Source organism: Protopterus annectens, chromosome 12.part0, assembly GCF_019279795.1.
Source record: "Protopterus annectens isolate FY-2018-M chromosome 12.part0, PAN1.0, whole genome shotgun sequence".
Classification (NCBI taxonomy): domain Eukaryota; kingdom Metazoa; phylum Chordata; order Ceratodontiformes; family Protopteridae; genus Protopterus; species Protopterus annectens.
This window is the reverse complement of record NC_056746.1, coordinates 125,840,108-125,858,496: the sequence shown is the minus strand read 5'-3', so window position 1 is coordinate 125,858,496 and position 18,389 is coordinate 125,840,108. Positions and strand designations below refer to the sequence as shown.

Sequence of the window (18,389 nt, the reverse complement as noted above, 5' to 3'; positions counted from 1 at the left end):
AGGTGCACCCAGGTTCTTTGGGATGCCCAGCACCTTCCCTTACACATAAATCAGAAGGAAATGATGGCAGTACAAAAGGCGCTGACATCCTTCAAACCCCATCTCAGGCCAGGGGTTCCCCTTATCAAAACAGACAACACCACAGTAATGTGGTACATCAACAAACAGGGAGGGACCCAGTCTTACCCTCTGTGCAGGCTAGCCATGAACCTCTGGCTGACAGCCTTCACCTTGGGATTACACCTAATAGCCCAATACCTACCAGGGATCAACACCCTGGCAGACCACTTAAGAAGAAACTTTCTGGACCCCAACGAATGGCAGCTACACAGAAAAATCTTTTTGCAAGTCACTCAGGAGTAGGGGAACTCCAGAAGTGGATCTCTTTGCTTCGCACGTCAACCACCAGCTAAAAATATTCTGTACCAGGGAGTATCACCACCTAGCGTGGAAGGTGGATGCCTTGACTTTCCCCTGGAACTCCCTCTTTGTGTCCACCTTCCCTCCTCTGTCTCTTATTCTCAAGGTACTAATCAAGATAAGGGGGGAGAGAGCGAAGGCCATCCTCATTGCTCCAGATTGGCCCAGACAGCATTGGAACCCCTTACTGCACAGCCTGACATTACAGCCTCCCAGGCAGCTTTCCCTGATCTCAGACCTCTTGACTCAGGGTGGGGGAGAAATGCAGCACCCAGACTTGCAGACTCTCAAACTGTCAGCTTGGCTAATACTCTAAAGGCAAACAGGGGGCCCCTGTTAAGCACAGGTCCTAGACATTATCACAGAGGCCAGAAGGCCCAGCACCACAAAGTCTTACGCAGGTAACTGGAAAATATTCTGCTCCTGGAGTCAGTCGAGAGGGGGCAATTCCTCACAACCTTCCATCCCTCTTATCCTGGATTACCTAGCAGAGTTACTCAATAGTGGCCTCTCCTTCTCTTCTATTAAAATCCATGTCTCAGTCATTTCAGCTCATTTCGATACAGATCAGCCCCTGTTCTCACATCCTTTGATTAAACAAGCCCTCAAAGGGGCTTCTAATATCAGACCTCCCAGAAGGTCACCCACACCAGCCTGGGACCTGAATTACATTTTGGAAAAACTAACCTTACCACCCTTCGAACCTGCTGCTTCAGCAGAAGTGAGATATCTCTACTGGAAGATTGCTTTCCTACTATCTATCACCTCAATCAGAAGGGTTTTAGAACTTCAGGCACTGATGGCCATTGAGCCCTTCATCATTTTCCATGCAGACAGGATCTCCCTGAGGACTAACCCCTCCTTTATGCCCAAGGTGGTATCTAATGTGATCCTCAACCAGGCCATACATCTACCCACCTTCTTTCCTAACCCTCAAAACAAGGGGGAAATAATTCTGCAGTCCCTAGACGTGCACAGACAGCTCAGATACTAACTGGACCATACTAAACCCTTCAGGAAAACAGACCAACTTCTTGTCAGTTTTGCCCCGGGGCAGAGGAGAAGCCCATTTCCAAGCAAACCATTTCCAAATGGATATCACACTGTATCCATGTCTGCTACAGATTACATGGGAAACCACCCCCTGAGTCTATACGTACCCATTCCTCTAGGGCAGTTTCCACTTCCACAGCATTCCTTAGAGGAGTTCCCACCAGGGAGATCTTGAAAGCTGCCACCTGGACTTCTGTCCATACCTTTACAAAGTATTACCACCTACCTCTTTTCTCTAAGGCTAGGGCAGGGCATGCTGACCCAGCCCTAGTTCTCTTACTAATCTTACCACCCCTCTCATCAGCTTTGGGAATCCTCCCACGGGTGATGACTGCAACAGTGAAACATGAAGAACATAAGTACAGTTGTGTATACTTACCATAAATGTAGATGTTCGAGTGTATCCACTGTTGCAGTCCTGTTTTCCCTCCCTCCTTCCCCCTTATATTCTCTTTCCTTAGGGAGACATATGCTTCTTACAGTGGCTTTTATCCACCAGGACCACTTTACCGTATTTACTGGGGCTTCTGACTGGTTAGGGCAAGAAAAACTGATGTATTGGCATTGGCTGCCTTGATTTATAGCACTGATGACCTGACATCAGTCAACAAGCAACAGCAGCTGACGCAGAAATACATTGACTCCGGTATTCGGGCCGGCAGAGGGCTACCGCAGCAGGAATAACCCACAGGTGATGACTGCAACAGTGAATACACTCGAACATCTATATTTATGGTAAGTGTACACAACTGTACTTTCTTGCAAGAGTCCAAGAGTCATCCTGAAAAAGTGCACGTGCATGTCTGTGAGACTTGACTAGTCTTCCTACAGTACATAAACAGGCAAAAATGAAAAGCTCACACACGTCATTAGGAATTAGCTTGCAATTGTAATGCCTGCAAAACTGTTTTTGTTTTTTTTGTCTGAGTTACAGAAGTTTTAGGATGACAGTTGCCTTTACCTCATGTTTACATTTATGTAAAACAAAGGGCCAGATTCTTGAATGCATACACTAAGTAAAGTTCACACCATTCTGAGTGAAGAGATAATGCAAACTCCCACCTTCCTCCTCCTAATTTTATATTACCTACTGATTTTTCTTAAGCCTTAAATATCAATGGGGATTCTTAGAAGTTACCAAAAAGTGTAGACTACATGTACTGTTAGTATAATCTTTCTGTGTGAATAAACAGCACAACAAATGTGGTAGTGATATAGTGATGTTCTTCACTATAGATCGTGTAGGTGTCTGTGAATCCAGCTTCAAGTGTTTCTGTAAAATGAGATGGTTACAGGAATTAAAACTTTATCTCGAGCATGCTTATCTGAGAAGTCAGTGGTCAGGTTAACTATTGCATAGTACAACACTGATACCTGGCTGTCATTTTCCTGCTTAACAGTAACCTACTATGTAGGAGCTTGACATTTTAAACCCACAACTGAAGATTATAACTTAAAAGAAATGGGTGGCCCATTAGATCCAAAAGGGAAAACCCTGACTGTTTCCCAGGTAACAAGTGTTACACTAGTGGCATAGGTGTCGGAGAGACCAAGTAGTGGCAGGATGGGAATGGACAGCTGACTCAGGCTCACCATTCCTGAGAGAGGAAGGCTGCATTGGCCCAATGCGGTTGCAGCATTATGACCCTGGCAAGCTCCACACTAAAAGTGGTATACCTTGGCAGGGAGGTTGGGTATGTAGAGAAGCATGCAGGCATCTCATTCGAGAGATGCCTTCAGGAGATGCAGACATCTCCTGAAGGAAGCCATAGTAGAGCTCAGAATACTGTCATGGGGTGTTGGGCGTTAGAGTACACTCCATCACAGCAGTATGATGTTGCACCATTACCTTCTGATCTCCTCACTGACTCCAGACTTGCATTGAGCTGATGTCAACAAAGGCAAGGTGGGTCTAGTCAACCCAGTGAACAAGGAGATGAGATGCTGGCAGCTCATGGTCCACTGTGGGGAAGTATGAGAGAAAAAAATAACTTAAAACAGTTGCTAAATATTGAGGTCTATATGGTCATTTGCAAGTAAAATTAGCATACATTACACAGCAGATAAATAAGTCAAAGGCTTTAATATGGATATCTTTTATTTTATTTTTTTATTTTATTTATTTAACATTTGTTTACTGGGAAAGTACGACTGTACACAGGTCCTTTTTCAGCATAGCCTCAGGGAGAAAAGCTCCATGAGTAACAGTAAATTTTCATGCACACATTACAATAAATAAATAAAGTATAAAGTAAACAAAATGTAGTATACATAAGAACATACAAATTTGTTAATCTTGACAACAAAATCTAGGCTTTGAACATAGCTACTATTATTTGTAGGTATGACTTATGTCAAGATAAAAGGTTAAGACAGGTCGGTAGGAACAAAGGATTAAATACCGGGGGAGAAGTTGGATATGTTTTGGGTATACTGTGATGTATCAGAGCACTCATGAGGGATTAGTACAGGAACATAGCTACTTATTTTTTAGATAAGCTTTAAGTGATGGCTTAAAGTAGTTATTGGATGAGATTGAGAGAAGGAAGTTAGGAAGGGAGTTCCATATATGAGATATATAGTTGGAAAATAAAGATTCTCCTGCAGGGTGGTTGGGCTTGGAGATGGTGAGTAAGTTCTTGTTATTAGAGTGAAGTGGTCTGCTGGAATTGTAAGGAAGGATGAGATTTTGTAGTGCAGGGGTTCTAGTTGGTTGTGTTACAACTTTGTGATTTAGAGACAGTTGATTGTAAAGAATAAATGTTGGGAAGTTCAAGCCAGTCTAGTATCCTTAAAGCTGTAAAATGATGTGTTCTATATGGGCAGTCAGATGCAAACTTAGTAATTTTATTATAACATGCTTCTAGCTTAGACAAGTCAGTTTTCCTTAGATTATTTAAAATTGGAGAGGCATATAGTAGAGTGGAGAGCAGGTGGGTTTGTGCTAATGTAATTTTGGCCATTGTGGTCAGGAACCTTTTGTGCCTATATAGACTTCTAAGTTTCTTATGAACTTTTTTTATAGTTAGGGAGACGTGCAAGTCAAATTTTAGGGTATTGACTATTTCCACTCCAAGAAGCTTTGTATGGGTTGTCGGTGAGATTACAGTATTGTCTTTGGCTATTATGTTAAATGGTGGGCATGAGATAGATGTCTTGTTAGGTTGGAAGAGGAATAATTTAGTTTTGTTTGTGTTAAGGATTAGATGGGCATTGGCTAACCATGTTTCAACAGAAGTGAAAGATTCCTGTATTTGAGAATGAAGAGTTGATAGAGAAGTGGCAGCACAGATAAGTGTTGAATCATCTGCAGACTGTGTTATAGAACTATGTGGAGTAGCTGTGTGTAGATTATTAGTAAAGAGGGAGAAAAGGAGAGGGTCCAAGATAGATCCTTCGGGGACACCAATGGATAAAGGAAGGCAAGGAGATAGGTCACCCTGCCATAGAACAGATTGTTGACGGCCAGATAAATAGTTATGAAACCATGCTCTAGCAGATGTTGAGAAGGATAGTTCAGTTAGTACATCTATTAGTTTGGAATGGGACACCATATCAAAAGCTTTTGATAGGTCTAGAAAGATGGCAGATACAAAGTTGTTGTTATTCCTGTGATTGGTTTATGGTATTAGTGAAGGATAAGAGAGCTGTAGTGGTACTATGTGATGGGTGAAACCCATGCTGAGTGTTTGAGAGAAGGTTATTTGTTAGTACGAATTTCATGACCTGGAGATGAATACACCTTTCGAGTAGCTTAGAAAGAGATGAAATAATAGCAATTGACCAATAGTTTGTCAGTTCTGTGGAAGGTACTCCTTTATGAAGTGGGATTACATGGGAAACTTTCCACAGTTGAGGGACCTTGTTTTCGAGAATGGATCTATTTATAAGGATTGATACTGTCTTATAGAGAAACAGCCATTAAATTATGCTAATCTGGATAAATCTTATTTTGCATACACTCTGCAAATACTTCATTTAATTGTGCTGTGTAGGCATTTGTAGATGTAATAGGCAGATTAATTCCAGATATTTTAACCCTTTGATTTTGAAATGTTTAAGTTTTCTTTTTTGTGGTGTCTCCCCTTTAGTCAGACCCATTATTTCTGTTCCATGAAAAACAGAAATGTGTATAAATTTTACATTTCTTGTCTCACCCATAAAATCTCGTTACTAACTCTACATTGAAGAGTTTGACAGATATATTTTCGCAAAGTATGTCTACTGATGTCCTTAAAGGACACCATTTAGTTAATGAAGTTGACTAATGACTTGATTACCCACTTGTTATAAGTTATATAGCAGTCACACTATCTCTTTTCTTACACAGGGTGGAGTGTTTATTTGAAGGCTAGTAGTCAGACTATCCCAATCATTCTATGGAGAGTGAAACTTTGCATGTAGTAGATGACCGTCCTTTGTTACTCTGCTGTCACCTGCTCAGGTTTGCCCATGGCCTAGAGCTTGGCATGCTCTATAAATATCCTGTGGTCATTCTACAGTGAATGCTACTTTGCATGCAATAGGTGATCATCCTTTGTCACCCTGCTGTCAGGTGTCCCTGCACTGGTTTCCACAGGGCCTAGAGTTTAGCATTCTCTACAAATATCTAAACTTTCTAATCCTCTTCCATCTCCTGTTCAGAATACAGATCTGTTTTGTAGGTGGATGTATCCTGATTGTGTCCGCCTCTTATCCATATTGTGGCATATGCTAAGAGTCCTACTTTACATGCCATTTGAGATCCTTCTTTGTTATCCTGAAGGCAATGGTTCAGTCTGTAACATGACATATTCTAAAGCTTCCCACAACCTCTCAACCTCCTTCTTGAACTAGACTATGTGTGTGTGTATGTGTGCTTGTGCATGTGTCTGTGTGTGCGCATGTACGGGCGTGGTCCATCTCTAGAGTTATCTTTGGGATTCTTATTCTGGCAGACTTGCTGGAATCCTTCGTATTTTCATTATTTAAACATGAGGTCCATGTGCTTAGTTGAACGTTCAGTTAGTTGAAGAATTTTCCAGTGTCCAAAGGAGTTGAATGTATGCTTTGTCAAGTACAAGAATAGTTGTAGTGTGCAATAATTAATGTTAGTTAAGTGGACGTGGGTAGCATTTGCAAAGCTTTCACTTGTAATGAAAGTTTTGGCACTGGAGTTGAGTGTTTGTGTGAGTATTTGTGAGTGAGAGTTAGAGTAACAGCTATGGAAGAGGATGGATGTGCTGGTATGCTTGGGTACTGGTATGTTTGAAGAGTGTGTCTGTGCACATTTGTCTTTTTTGAGGTACTGTTAGGGAAAAGCTGTGTAGTACCTTGACATGTAGGATTGGGATTAGAGGCAGGGGTGTGGTTAGGTTTAGCACACATGACTAAGGTGGTGTAGGGGGGCAAGTAAGGGGGGACAGGAAAGGCAGAAAAGGTGACAAGACCAAGGAGAGGAACTTACACTAGAGTAACTTTAAGGAAAGATAGGAGGGAAGAAAGGGTATTTTCTGGGGGGGCAGGTAGCTGATGTAAGTTTTTGTTAAGAAGAAGGGTAGCTAGAGAAGATATCAAGTAGCTGATGTGGGAAAGAAAGAAAGTGTAGAGAAGGAATTGGGGCAGACAAACAAGTATACAATATGGGCAGAAATGGACAGGGGTGGTAGGGGCACAAAATTTGGGCCAGTAGTATATGGATGCATTCATAGAAGGAGAGATTGAAGAATGAGAGAAAGAGTGAGTGACACATAAGGAAGGGGAACATCATGATGGGAGTTAGGTTGGTGTATGGAGTGCCTGTGTGTCTAGCCTAGAAGACACCCCCCCTTCATGTCATTCACTTTCATACTTAATGCTATGGGCAGGGTGTGCACCTGACAGCCAGATGATCAGGGATATCTGGTCATGCAACTGTCAACCACACAAGGAGGTGCTTCATGGTCCCAGCGCAATAGTCAGCTTCCAACACACCCGAGTTGTGCCCAGCAACCATAGTTGATGAATGATCAAGAGAACCCTCCCTCCAAGCCACTATCATAAGAGAAGCCTTTGCACCTTCTTAAGAGGTAACCATTATAGTGACCACTACTGAGCCCTATAGTTCACCTTTAGTTGGTTGCCATCTGCCGAGAAGCAGGCTTGTTGATTGCTGGTGACTTAGCACCAAACATATTGCTGGAGCAGGCCCCAATGGCCACAGTTGCATCATATCCTACAATACAGTCAAACCTGTAGCAGGATGAGAGAAAAGCATAAAGACAGTTAGTATAACACATTAGTGCACATGCCTATGATAAATAGAATTTCAGTTGCTCAGGAGAGACGTGCACATAATTTACATATCCTGCCAACTGAAAGGCTGTTATAGCTCCTTAGACAGTCCTGGTTATTGAATTTTATATTTCTTGCTTTTGTAAAAGAAAACAAAAATGATTCAGTGCAATGTATCTCTGTCAATAGCAGGCAAGGCAAAAAAAAAAAAGAAAAGAAAGAACTTGCATACAGTCCTTACTGTAAATTGTTGGCACTTTCTATCTAACCTCTACCTTCCTGGCAAACTGGTTGCATACATCAACTTTATTAAATAATTAAATAAGGAGCCATCATAATGGGCCAACGGGTATTCCTGACAGAAGATACAGAAATATGTTAGTTTTCTGTCTGCTGCAAGCAGGAGCCCTGCTGAACCCAGTGAAATATGAGGAGACTATATCTACACTCTCGGTCTGAAAGAGGAGAACAACGGTAGTGCTGTGGACATGGCTGCAATTTATGGACACTATGTGATGCACATCACTGGGCAACAGTGGTGCGCTACCAAAAGTATTAGTAGTGCAGAGTGGCTGCACCACAGATTTCACAAACTCCAGGCCCAAGCATGATTTGCACATGTGCTATTTATCTGGGGACAGGCACAGATAAGCATGGTAACACTGCCCGAGCATGACAGTACAAGGACATGCACAGATAACCATGATAACACTGCCCGAGCATGACAGTACAATACACTACAGCAGTGACTCAAAGATGACCATGTTATGTTACCTCATTAGCATAACCACTACACCACAATCCCTGATGTAGTGAAGTAAAAAGGTGTGATGACCATACTGTGCGAGACTGCATTAAGACAACCGAGTCAGAAGTAGGAATTCAATAGAGAAGAGTTTGTATTATGATGCAGGAATAAAGAAATGATAGGAAACAGGAGATGAGGTGAGGTTGCATAACAGAAGGGCGTGCTAGGTTAATATCCTGCTGGAGAAGCTCATTATAACAGAAAACATATCAAAAGGGCATGGTAAGTTTCTGCCCAGTGGGGGGGACTGATGCATGAGGGCATGGCAAGTTACTGGCCAGCTGCAGTGGGCTGACTGCGACAAAGAACTCCAAGACATATTTTATTTATTTATTTATTTGTTATTTATTAACTGGGTTAGTCCAACTGAGTCAGTGGCCCATTTTCAGTGGAGACCTCAGGAGAAAACCTCCAACTTACAATACAAGTAAATACAGTTTATGAAACATTTCTAAAAGAATAATATACATTTCAAAAGCATGATATACATTACAGGAAATAGAAACCATAGGAGATACAAATTTTTAGACAGATTAGAAAGAAAAATAAATTAGTCTTAGAAAAATGTTTTATAGTAATTACATGAAGAACTAGATATGGGTATACACAAATTGAGGATACATGTTAGAAATACCATGGTATTACATAAGATGTATGTAGGTGACAGATATAGAGCACAAGGGATTATTGTAAGAAGTAGCTAATGAGTCACTGAAGAGAACTGTGGTAGCAATAGGAAAGATGGTAAAGAGGTGTGGGGGCATGGGAGATTAAGTGGGATCTTGGCTATGCCAGGTGCTGGCATTTAGGAGAAAAGTTTTGAGTTTGGATTTAAAGAGATTTGTGATAGAAAGGGTTCGGATGTTAGGGGGGGAAGTTGTCCCAAGCCTAGGACACACTGTTTTTGTAAGGAAGTTTGCCAATATGTTTGTTAGGTTTGTAGGTATCAAGTAGGTGCTGGTCTGAGCTACGGAGACTATGGGATGGGGTATAAAGGGATGTTAGGGAGGAGATGGCGGGACAAGCTAAGAGTTTGGAAAGTAAAGTGTGTGTGAGTTGCAGCTGGGAGAAAAGCATGTGTTGGGGAAGTCAGCCAGTGAAGTTGTTTTCAAAGGAAGGCAGTGAAGTAATTTGTAGGGCTGGTTACTGGTAAATCTTGCAACACTGTAATAGGTTTGACACAGTTTAGCTAAAAGGGTAGTTTGTAGATGAGTAAAGATAGGAGAGCCTGAGCTAGAGTTTGTTTGGAATCAGGTGTTATGTGTTTTTTATTTCTGTAGAGTAAGCCAAGTTTCTGATTGTGTTTTTTGATACAGTGCTGTATATGGGTATCAAATTTCAGTTGGTCATCAATTGTAATACCGAGGAGCTTTGCATGTGGATCAGCTTGAATGATGGTGTTACCCAGAGAAGAAATGTTGAATGTTGTTTTGAGGTGCGAGAGGGTTTTGGGAAGAAATACTAGACGTTTAGTTTTCTTGGGTTAAGTATTAGTTGGTTATCAGTTAGCCATTTTTCAATGGACAGAAAGCTATTTTTGAGTGATGGAGAGGAGGTTAGAAATGTTGTCAGAGCAGGTGATAAGAGTGGAGTTATTTGTGTATTGTATAAGGGTAGAAGTTGTACAGGAAGTGTGTAGTTGGTTGATAAAAATATTAGCGGAGAGGGCCAAGAATGAAGCCTTGAGGGACCCCAGTATGAATGGGTAAGAAAGGAGAGAAGGTGGACTGTCATCTTACTGACTGTTGTCTATTAGTGAGATAGCTAGAGAACCATTTAACAGTAGAGGGGAGGATAGGTTGAGATTGGATAGATTATTAAGAGGTTTAGAGTGAGAGATGGTATCAAAAGCTTTTGAGAGGCAGAGAAAGAGGCAAGAAACAAGTAGATTTTTGTCTCCAGCTTCAGCAACAGTCTGAGTAAATGGCAGAAGGGCAGTGGATGTACTATGATGGGGTCTGAATCCATGTTGCATAGGGGTTAGGAAGTTATTGTCTATTAGGTAATTGGGGTGGGAGGTTGGCATAATGATTAAGGTGTTTACCTTACAGACACAAGGTGCAGGGTTTGATTCTCACATGGGGCAATTGGCTAGGCTTAAAATGGCCCAAAAGGGCACTTAGCCTAGTACTAATCTATGAACCTATGAACCTATGAGTAGCTGTTTGTGTATGCATTTTTCAAGTGAATTTCATATCATGTAAATTTCCCATCTGTGGAGGGCATACTGCGCTCTCTGCACACAAAGTTCAGGTCATGCTATAGGGGAACACAGGACAAGGCATGGCCATGTATAGTCAAGGAGGTGAGAAGCACAGGATGTGCACAACACTTCTGACCATTGGCACAGTGCTGCATGAAGGTGGTCAGAGGATACATACCTGTTATGTACTGTTGGAAGGGAACAGGGTGGGAATGGTCACATTATAATCACAGATGGTTATGTGGCTAACAAATGGAAGGAGAGAGTATAACTAAGAAATAGAGGTCTGCCATGGGGACTCATGCAAACATACACTTACTAACATATGCAGTCTACAGGTGTGCTTATCTTGCCATGGGCCCGAGAGAGGAGTAATGCTTGGAAAAGTTCACCACTCAGTAGATAATGGTGTTAGTACATTCCTTACACACACACATGCATGATATGCACACCCACAAAAAGATAAAACCAGCAAGACATTCCAGGTCAAGGTATAGTAGGATGTGGTACAGGACATGTGTGATGTAAAATGGCATAATAAGATAGTAGTACAGATGCATTGCAGGGCCACCAGTATTGTATTGCATGCCAAGTCCAAGACACAAGATAGCACCAAAAATGAGTCCACCGCAGGAGATGGACCACCAAACCAGAAGTGTCTCGGAGAGGTGTAAGAGCTCCAGGAGGCAGGTGAGTGGATCTTCAAACATGGCAATGACTTGGATGTGGGAGCTTGTCTGGTGACACCTGCCCATTTATTAGTAGCGAATGACCCAAGTTAGCAATAGGATGGACATCTTTGCATATCTGTTCCCCAGGTACATCAGAGCTGCAACTGTGGCAGCCTTCACTGTCAAGTTGTATATCACAGGTGGAGAGCACGCCATATAATTGAACGTTTGTAATGTCAAACATGTTTGACAACGGCAGAAGTGATTGAAAGTCATTTGATCGCTTCTGCCTGTGTTAAGTCAGTGCAAGACTGTGCACAGTATAGATCAGGGAAATTGTCCTTTCCCCTCTGTAGAGAGATCTCAGATTTGGTATGTATAATTAGTTGCAGCCCCCAACATGTGAGTATAGTGGAGGCTTGCCCCTGTGCAAAAACATAAGTATTTTGTCTTTCAGTCTTTCAGGATCAATCGTTAGCTGTCTGATGTTTGTGTACTTTGATGTTTCAAAGTTCACCCCACAGGTGATACACAGCCACAGTGGTCTTTTGCACTACTTTGAATTTATCTTTTCCATGAGGATCTGTATCAATACCTCTGTCTCCAAGGTGGAGAACTTTTCCAGACATTCCTGTTCAAATAAGTAACTTATACTAATCTTTGTGCCATAGGTTTTGGGGAGTAAGGCATATATTTCAGCACTGCTGTGTTTATGTTATCTTTATGCCTTTACATATTCCATTGGTGGAGGACCTGTCTTAACAGGGTGGCAGAACCCTAAAGTCAGAAGTTCATCTGTGGCTGAGAATGATGACAATGCACATATGGTCCAGTCGTATGAGACAGTGGCACTCTCAACAACAGTGACATTGAAGAATATGCACACATCCCCGTCATATAAGGTGACAGGGAAGAGGCAGTCCAAACCTCCAAACATCACATGGATTTACCCCTGGATATCCTCTCAGTTTGAGCCTTACTCACCTTACTCAGACTATATAGGAGTTACCCCCCTGGATGGCAGCTGTTAGTCATACTGCCTCCAATGTGAACTACTCTCACCATATGGAGGAAATATTGAAAGTTTTTCAGCCATGATTGCAGCTTTTTCCTGGATGTGTGTGCACTACCTTTGGTAAGATTCAGTGGATGTGCAGATTAATGAGGCACAGACTACCACTATGCACACTGCGGTAGAGATGCTGAGCATGCAGTGTGGCCTGTGTGAGGATGTGCAGCAGCTGCAGGGGTTGTGGGGTGATCTGCAGCACCTGCACATGACATGTCATATAGTGTCCTGAAGCAAGTGCACCAGCTGATGGCACTAGTGGCCTTTTTTGCTTCCACTGCTGCAGCCTTGAGGATTTGTGCAAATTATTGCAGTGATTAAAGAGGCTGGATACATAATGAATTGCAACAGGCTAGACTTATGCAGAAAGCACATGCTGCTCTGGAGACTATAACTGCCACCCCAGCCACATCACCCACCTCAAATAGACATGGCCTATCGCTTGGTAATAGCTGACATTCATCTGGTTCCACAAAAGGGATGGCTCACCCGACTGGCCATTCTATTTCCCAGTTTCACACCATCCCTATATCCTGTTTAAGTGCCATCCCTAGCTGTGTCCATTCTCAGGTTCGTGTATTCAGTCCATCTATTTGCTTGTAAGTGGGGAAACAGCATCCATTTGAGCTTCTAACTACCCATCACACATGTACTCCTGACACTGCAGGCCCACATGCTACATCTAACCAATTTTGCACAATGTAGAAGGCCACCCTGGTCATAGGGCATGTAATCCTTGGTTCTCCCAACCTGCCACCTGCCTCTGTGGCTACCACTTCCATCCCCCATGACCCTTCCAATTGTAATAACAGTGCGGTCACTAGTCACATTGCCCCACTGTTCTTGTGCAAATGATGATGACTGTGTCCTGCCTACCAATCTGGTCTGTATGGGTAAAGTAATGTCTAAAGCACAGCATGGGCAATCAGTACATTCTAATCCATATACTGAGTGTGTTAATGCATGCATCAGTTTAATTCTCTGTTGTCCTTGTCATGGCCCATTGTTATGGAGAAGACATCACCTCTTAATCAGTGAAGCAATGTATTGCACTCTTCTCTGTCTTGCATGGGGTACAAGTATAGCCAGTGCCTCTGATAACTGAGCTCCCATCTCTTCTGCAGGCCTTCATTGTGTACCACAATGTTTCACCAGATGTAGCCAACAGAAGTAGGTTTGTCAGTGTTAAATGTCTGAGAAGGTGTAATGTTTCACAACTTCTCAGCTGAGGACTATGGGTTTCAGATGGGTGTCATCATCCATGGTTCCAAGATATATCTTACATCATCTGCAGCACACAGAAGTGGACAACATTATGACTGCCTGCTATCTGTGTCAATGGGATGAACATATCCAAGCATATACAGCTGGTAATGTGTGCACCTACCAACTCTATAACCCTGTGAGAAGTCATGGGAATCATGGATAATGCCTAAATGGTGCATACACATATTGTGTATAATTGCCTTAGCACTGCACACCACCAGGCAGGTAATGAAGAGGAAGCCTTTCAGCTTGATTTAATGGAATCACATGGAGCAGATGGCCCCAGGTCCTCAGGGAAATGGACTTTGTTACAAAATGCCAACATATTGATAGTTTTCTGCTCTATTGTACATGGAAACCATGCATGTTCCTCCACATCCTGCAACATCAGGTCAAGGAGCTGATGTAGTATTGAAGAAGCTGAATCATGTGAAACTCTTAATTTGTCCCTTTATAGACACTTAACAGTTACCATATCAAGGACAGTTAATGCTACACATGCCTTTCTGTCCACCAAGGTAGGCAGTCTGCACTTCTACACTTCACGTGTCTACTAACTCCAGTATAGTGTCTCGGGTAGCATCCCTGTGATGAAGGTGTTGGTATGTCGGGCACTTGTGGACTTGTCTGTATGGTGGAGACTGGCTGCACAGTACATCCTGAGCATTGGCTCTGAGAGTGACTACTAACACGTTTGTTGACCTGCTGCTGCACCCACTATAATGGTGTAGGTGAATCTCCTCTATACATAGAAATCTTGGCATTCAGAGTAAATGTGCACTGTGGCTCATAACTCTACATTTTATGCATTTGACTCATCATTTGCATATCCAATGTGTGATGGTACATACTTGCATGTCATTATGCAGTGCTATTTTTCTTGTATTTTCAGCTCTCTGTGCTTTGCTGCTCATCCCACTATGTTGTGTAACACGATGCACTAACTGTTTCTGAATACCCCACCTTATCTTCTTTCTTATCAGACTGAAAGCATGTCTTCTATTAATTCTGAAACAGCAGTATGATTCATAGTCATATGACCTGAGCTTCTGTGTGCACCCTTCTCCACAAGCAAATTGGTGACATTTGCAATGTTTTTTTTTTTTCTCTCCCAAAAGTGGATGCTTTTTTGACGCACTAATGCATTTTTGTTTGTTTCGTGAAATTAAAGTAAACTTTAAAATAGTTATACATGGCATGATATGGTGCCATAATTCTTTTACTTACCGAGACTGACTCATGGGGAGTTGAACAAGTTTATATGCGGTAGTGCGTTGGCACTGTTATTATGGTTAATACTGTGTCTCACTTACACATGGAATTGCTGATACACTTGTGAGAAGACACCAGTCTTAATGAAGTAATGTTATGAAGTATTTAGTGCTTATCTGCTGTTTGTAACTAATCTGTCATATTTAGGAAAAAAAATGTCCTGCAAATGAATATTAATTTATTTTAGAGAGCAAATTGCTTACAGACTCTCCTAATGAATAGAAAGACGGCAAGAGCAGCATATGGTTTAGATGATACTGTTGAATGGATATTGTGTCACTTCTAATTGTTTTTACTTTTTCACAGTCTTTCTTTCACACTGTGCTGGAGAATAGTCCACATTGCGAGACAATGGTTGACAACAACCTGAGAATTACAAACTGGAACCGAAAGCTGGGCTGCAAGTGCCAGTATAAGCATATTGTTGATTGGTGTGGTTGCTCTCCAAATGACTTCAAACCCTCTGATTTCCATCGGTTCCAGGTAAGTCTCTGTGATATAAAGAGATGAACTGTAGTGTTGGATATAATTGCTGTTTCATCCTGTTTTTTTTCTTTGTGTTCATTTATTTTAATCTTGATATTAAAATATGTCAGCTGCTCTGATAGCTATGAAGAGTTAACAAAAGACACAGATAGCTGCACTAGCAGTAATGCAAATATAAATGGGACACAAGATGTATAATTTGCAGAACTGAGCACAGTTCTAAAATAGGCAAATCCTAGTTTTTTTGGGAACCATTTATTTTAGTCAGTCATTTTTTTATTAAATTGTTTAAGCTATAAATACTATGCAAATTTTAAAGGAACTACAGCGACACTTAAGGACTGCTTAAAAGGCTTGCTAGAATTATGTAGCTGTATTTCAGTAATCTTTTTGTTTTATGACACTAATTAAGAACTCAGAAGACAAGTTCATGTAAACCTCATTCAGAAACAGTCTGTGATGCCCTGACTGAAGTCACTGTTGCAGTATTTTCTAACATATGGGTTATCACAGCTGTCATCGCTCGGGATACCAAAGTCTTACCTTTCCAGGATCTTACATTTGATGTGTGACCTCAAGTCGCAAGCACAAGAGTAAATAGGTGGTTGTCTGAACATAATTTCTTAGACTATCTCACTGCCACCCTAAATACAGGTCATGCATCTGTCACACTGATTGTCATTTGGTCATTGATGATGTTGCTTCAAATACTCAGATAAGTGCCCTGTTGGGGACATTCCTTTATATTTGTAAACTTTTTCCTTACTGGTATTAGATGTCAGCTAGGAGGGGTAAGTGCAACTGCAGTAGACAAATTCCTTACCAAGACTTGCACAGCCATTGCATTTTTTGCTTAGGAATAGAGTATGACTACAAAGCTTGATCTGTCTGCCAATCCTTTGTTCCTAAGACCTTGTGATCCCATTTGTCTTCTTTTAATACTTTTTTTGAGACCCAATGTCTCACATGCTTGGCCTATTCCAAGATGGCAGATTCCGGTTGCCCAGAGTACCTCTACAACTTAAGAAAAAGCTTAAAAGGCCTAGGCCAGTGACTTAGTCAGCCCTCCCAGACTCCAACCTGTGGAAATCCAATTTCTACTCAGATGTCCTCTTTTGATACACTGTTGGAGGTCAGTATGGTGTTGGAGACCTTTTTGGCTGAGGTGTCTACAGACAGAGGTGAAACCCAGATCATATCAGAGGAACCAGAGGACGTCCCTCAGATCCTGGTTAGGGAAGAGATCCCAGGGGAAACAAATCAAGGTACTTCAGGGTAATGAGCCATCGTACCTAGTACAGGCAGACATCACTCACAAGAAAATGCTTCATTAAACATGTTGCTTCCCTTGCAACCTCCTCCTTCCTCTTCTAGGGAGAAGCATTGGATGGATTTCTTTCAAGGTTTGTTTAAGACTATTTTAGCTCTGAAAGCTCCTTCTTTTCTCATCTCAACCCCCACCCCTCAGAAGATGGCTTTGGAATTATCTTCATCTGAAGATGAGGAGGTTTCTGATTCTGACCATTCTATGGCCTACTCCTGTCACATGCACTCTCCTGGCCAAGTCCCTTCAGATGGTGAGGACTTTTATTTCACCCACTTCTCCAGTAAAATAAGCTTTGTTTGGAGAAACAATCTTAAATATGATAAAGAATTTTGAGTGGAAGTCTAGACAGATTTCAGTGGGGCAGAAAAGATACTGCAATCTTTTACAAATATGCACCCCAGCACCTTCCTTGTCCCCCAAACCCGTGAGGTTTTTTTGGATGCTTTTCAACCCACTTCTGTTGCCCCTGACTCCCAGCACCGGCTACTAAAAAGAACACACAGATTTTTTTAAAGTCCTTGATAACCTTTAAGTTTCTGTTTAAGAATCTTGTGCCAGACCCTCCTGCAAGTTTCCCTGTCATCTGATAAGCCTTCAAAACTCCTTCCCAGTGCCAATGCCCTCTTTTCAGATAAGGATAGCAGGTCTATGGATAGACGGGGTAAAAAGGTTTATACCTCCTATACTTTGTCATTCAGCGCAACTAATTACCAACTGCAAATGACCAAATGTTTGATATCCATTCTCAGTTCCTTACAAAAGATCATGGTGGATTTGTAGGACACTGACTCTAAACAAGAAATGTTATCCTTATTTACTCAGGCTGTACAAGTGTCCAGACAGCATTAAATGTAGTTAGAAAATGGGAAAACTGTACATCAGTACCCTGATTGGAGAATGAGCATTCCCTGGCAGGGTATTAAAGGACAACAACGGGATTCTGTTATTAAATGCTCAACTTCTCTGTCCTTTTTCTCCCTATTTACTATCCCTGCTATGAATAAACAACAACACAGCATGTAAAATATTTTAAATCAACTGTTTTTCTCCACTAGAACAGTACCTTACTCTGCTGTACAGTACAGTACAGTACTTTACTGTACTGTGGTGGTTTCACTTTCAAAACATTTTTGTCCCCCCTGATAAAACTTGCTGCAGTCTCCAATTCATTGATGTCATCGACACCTATTAATACAGGTAGTTTTTCTGGCCAATTCCTTCCCCAAGCTGACATTTCCATGACCTTCTTAAAAACCCACCCATGCTGTGATGTCACAGCTGCCTGGCCTTTCCCTACCCATACAGAAAGTAAAGGCTAGAACAAGGAAACAGTACATGAGTCAAGTATCCTGCTGTGGGCTGTCAATCACAGGTGGTAACAGCTCAAATTACCCTTAGTACTTTGACAGCTAGGGAAGTTAGGTGTGAAGAATGATGGGAGATGAGTCAAAGTCGTACAGTTCAGGCTTCACAAAAGACTGCAGTTTAACCATTCTAAAAAAAAAGCAGTAAAAAGCACTTTGAAAGTCTGTTCTATAGCATTTGCACTGTTTGTGTTTTAA

General features: G+C 41.7%; 1 protein-coding gene across 1 annotated transcript in view; it reads left to right on the top strand.

Annotated features, from left to right (window-relative positions):
- XYLT1 (xylosyltransferase 1) overlaps window positions 1-18,389 on the top strand; it is a 1,579,383-nt gene that overhangs the window by 1,368,197 nt on the left and 192,797 nt on the right. The window contains exon 7 of the mRNA XM_044089152.1: window positions 15,321-15,497. Coding sequence (XP_043945087.1) covers window positions 15,321-15,497 — 177 coding nt within the window. The remainder of the gene's footprint in view (window positions 1-15,320; window positions 15,498-18,389) is intronic.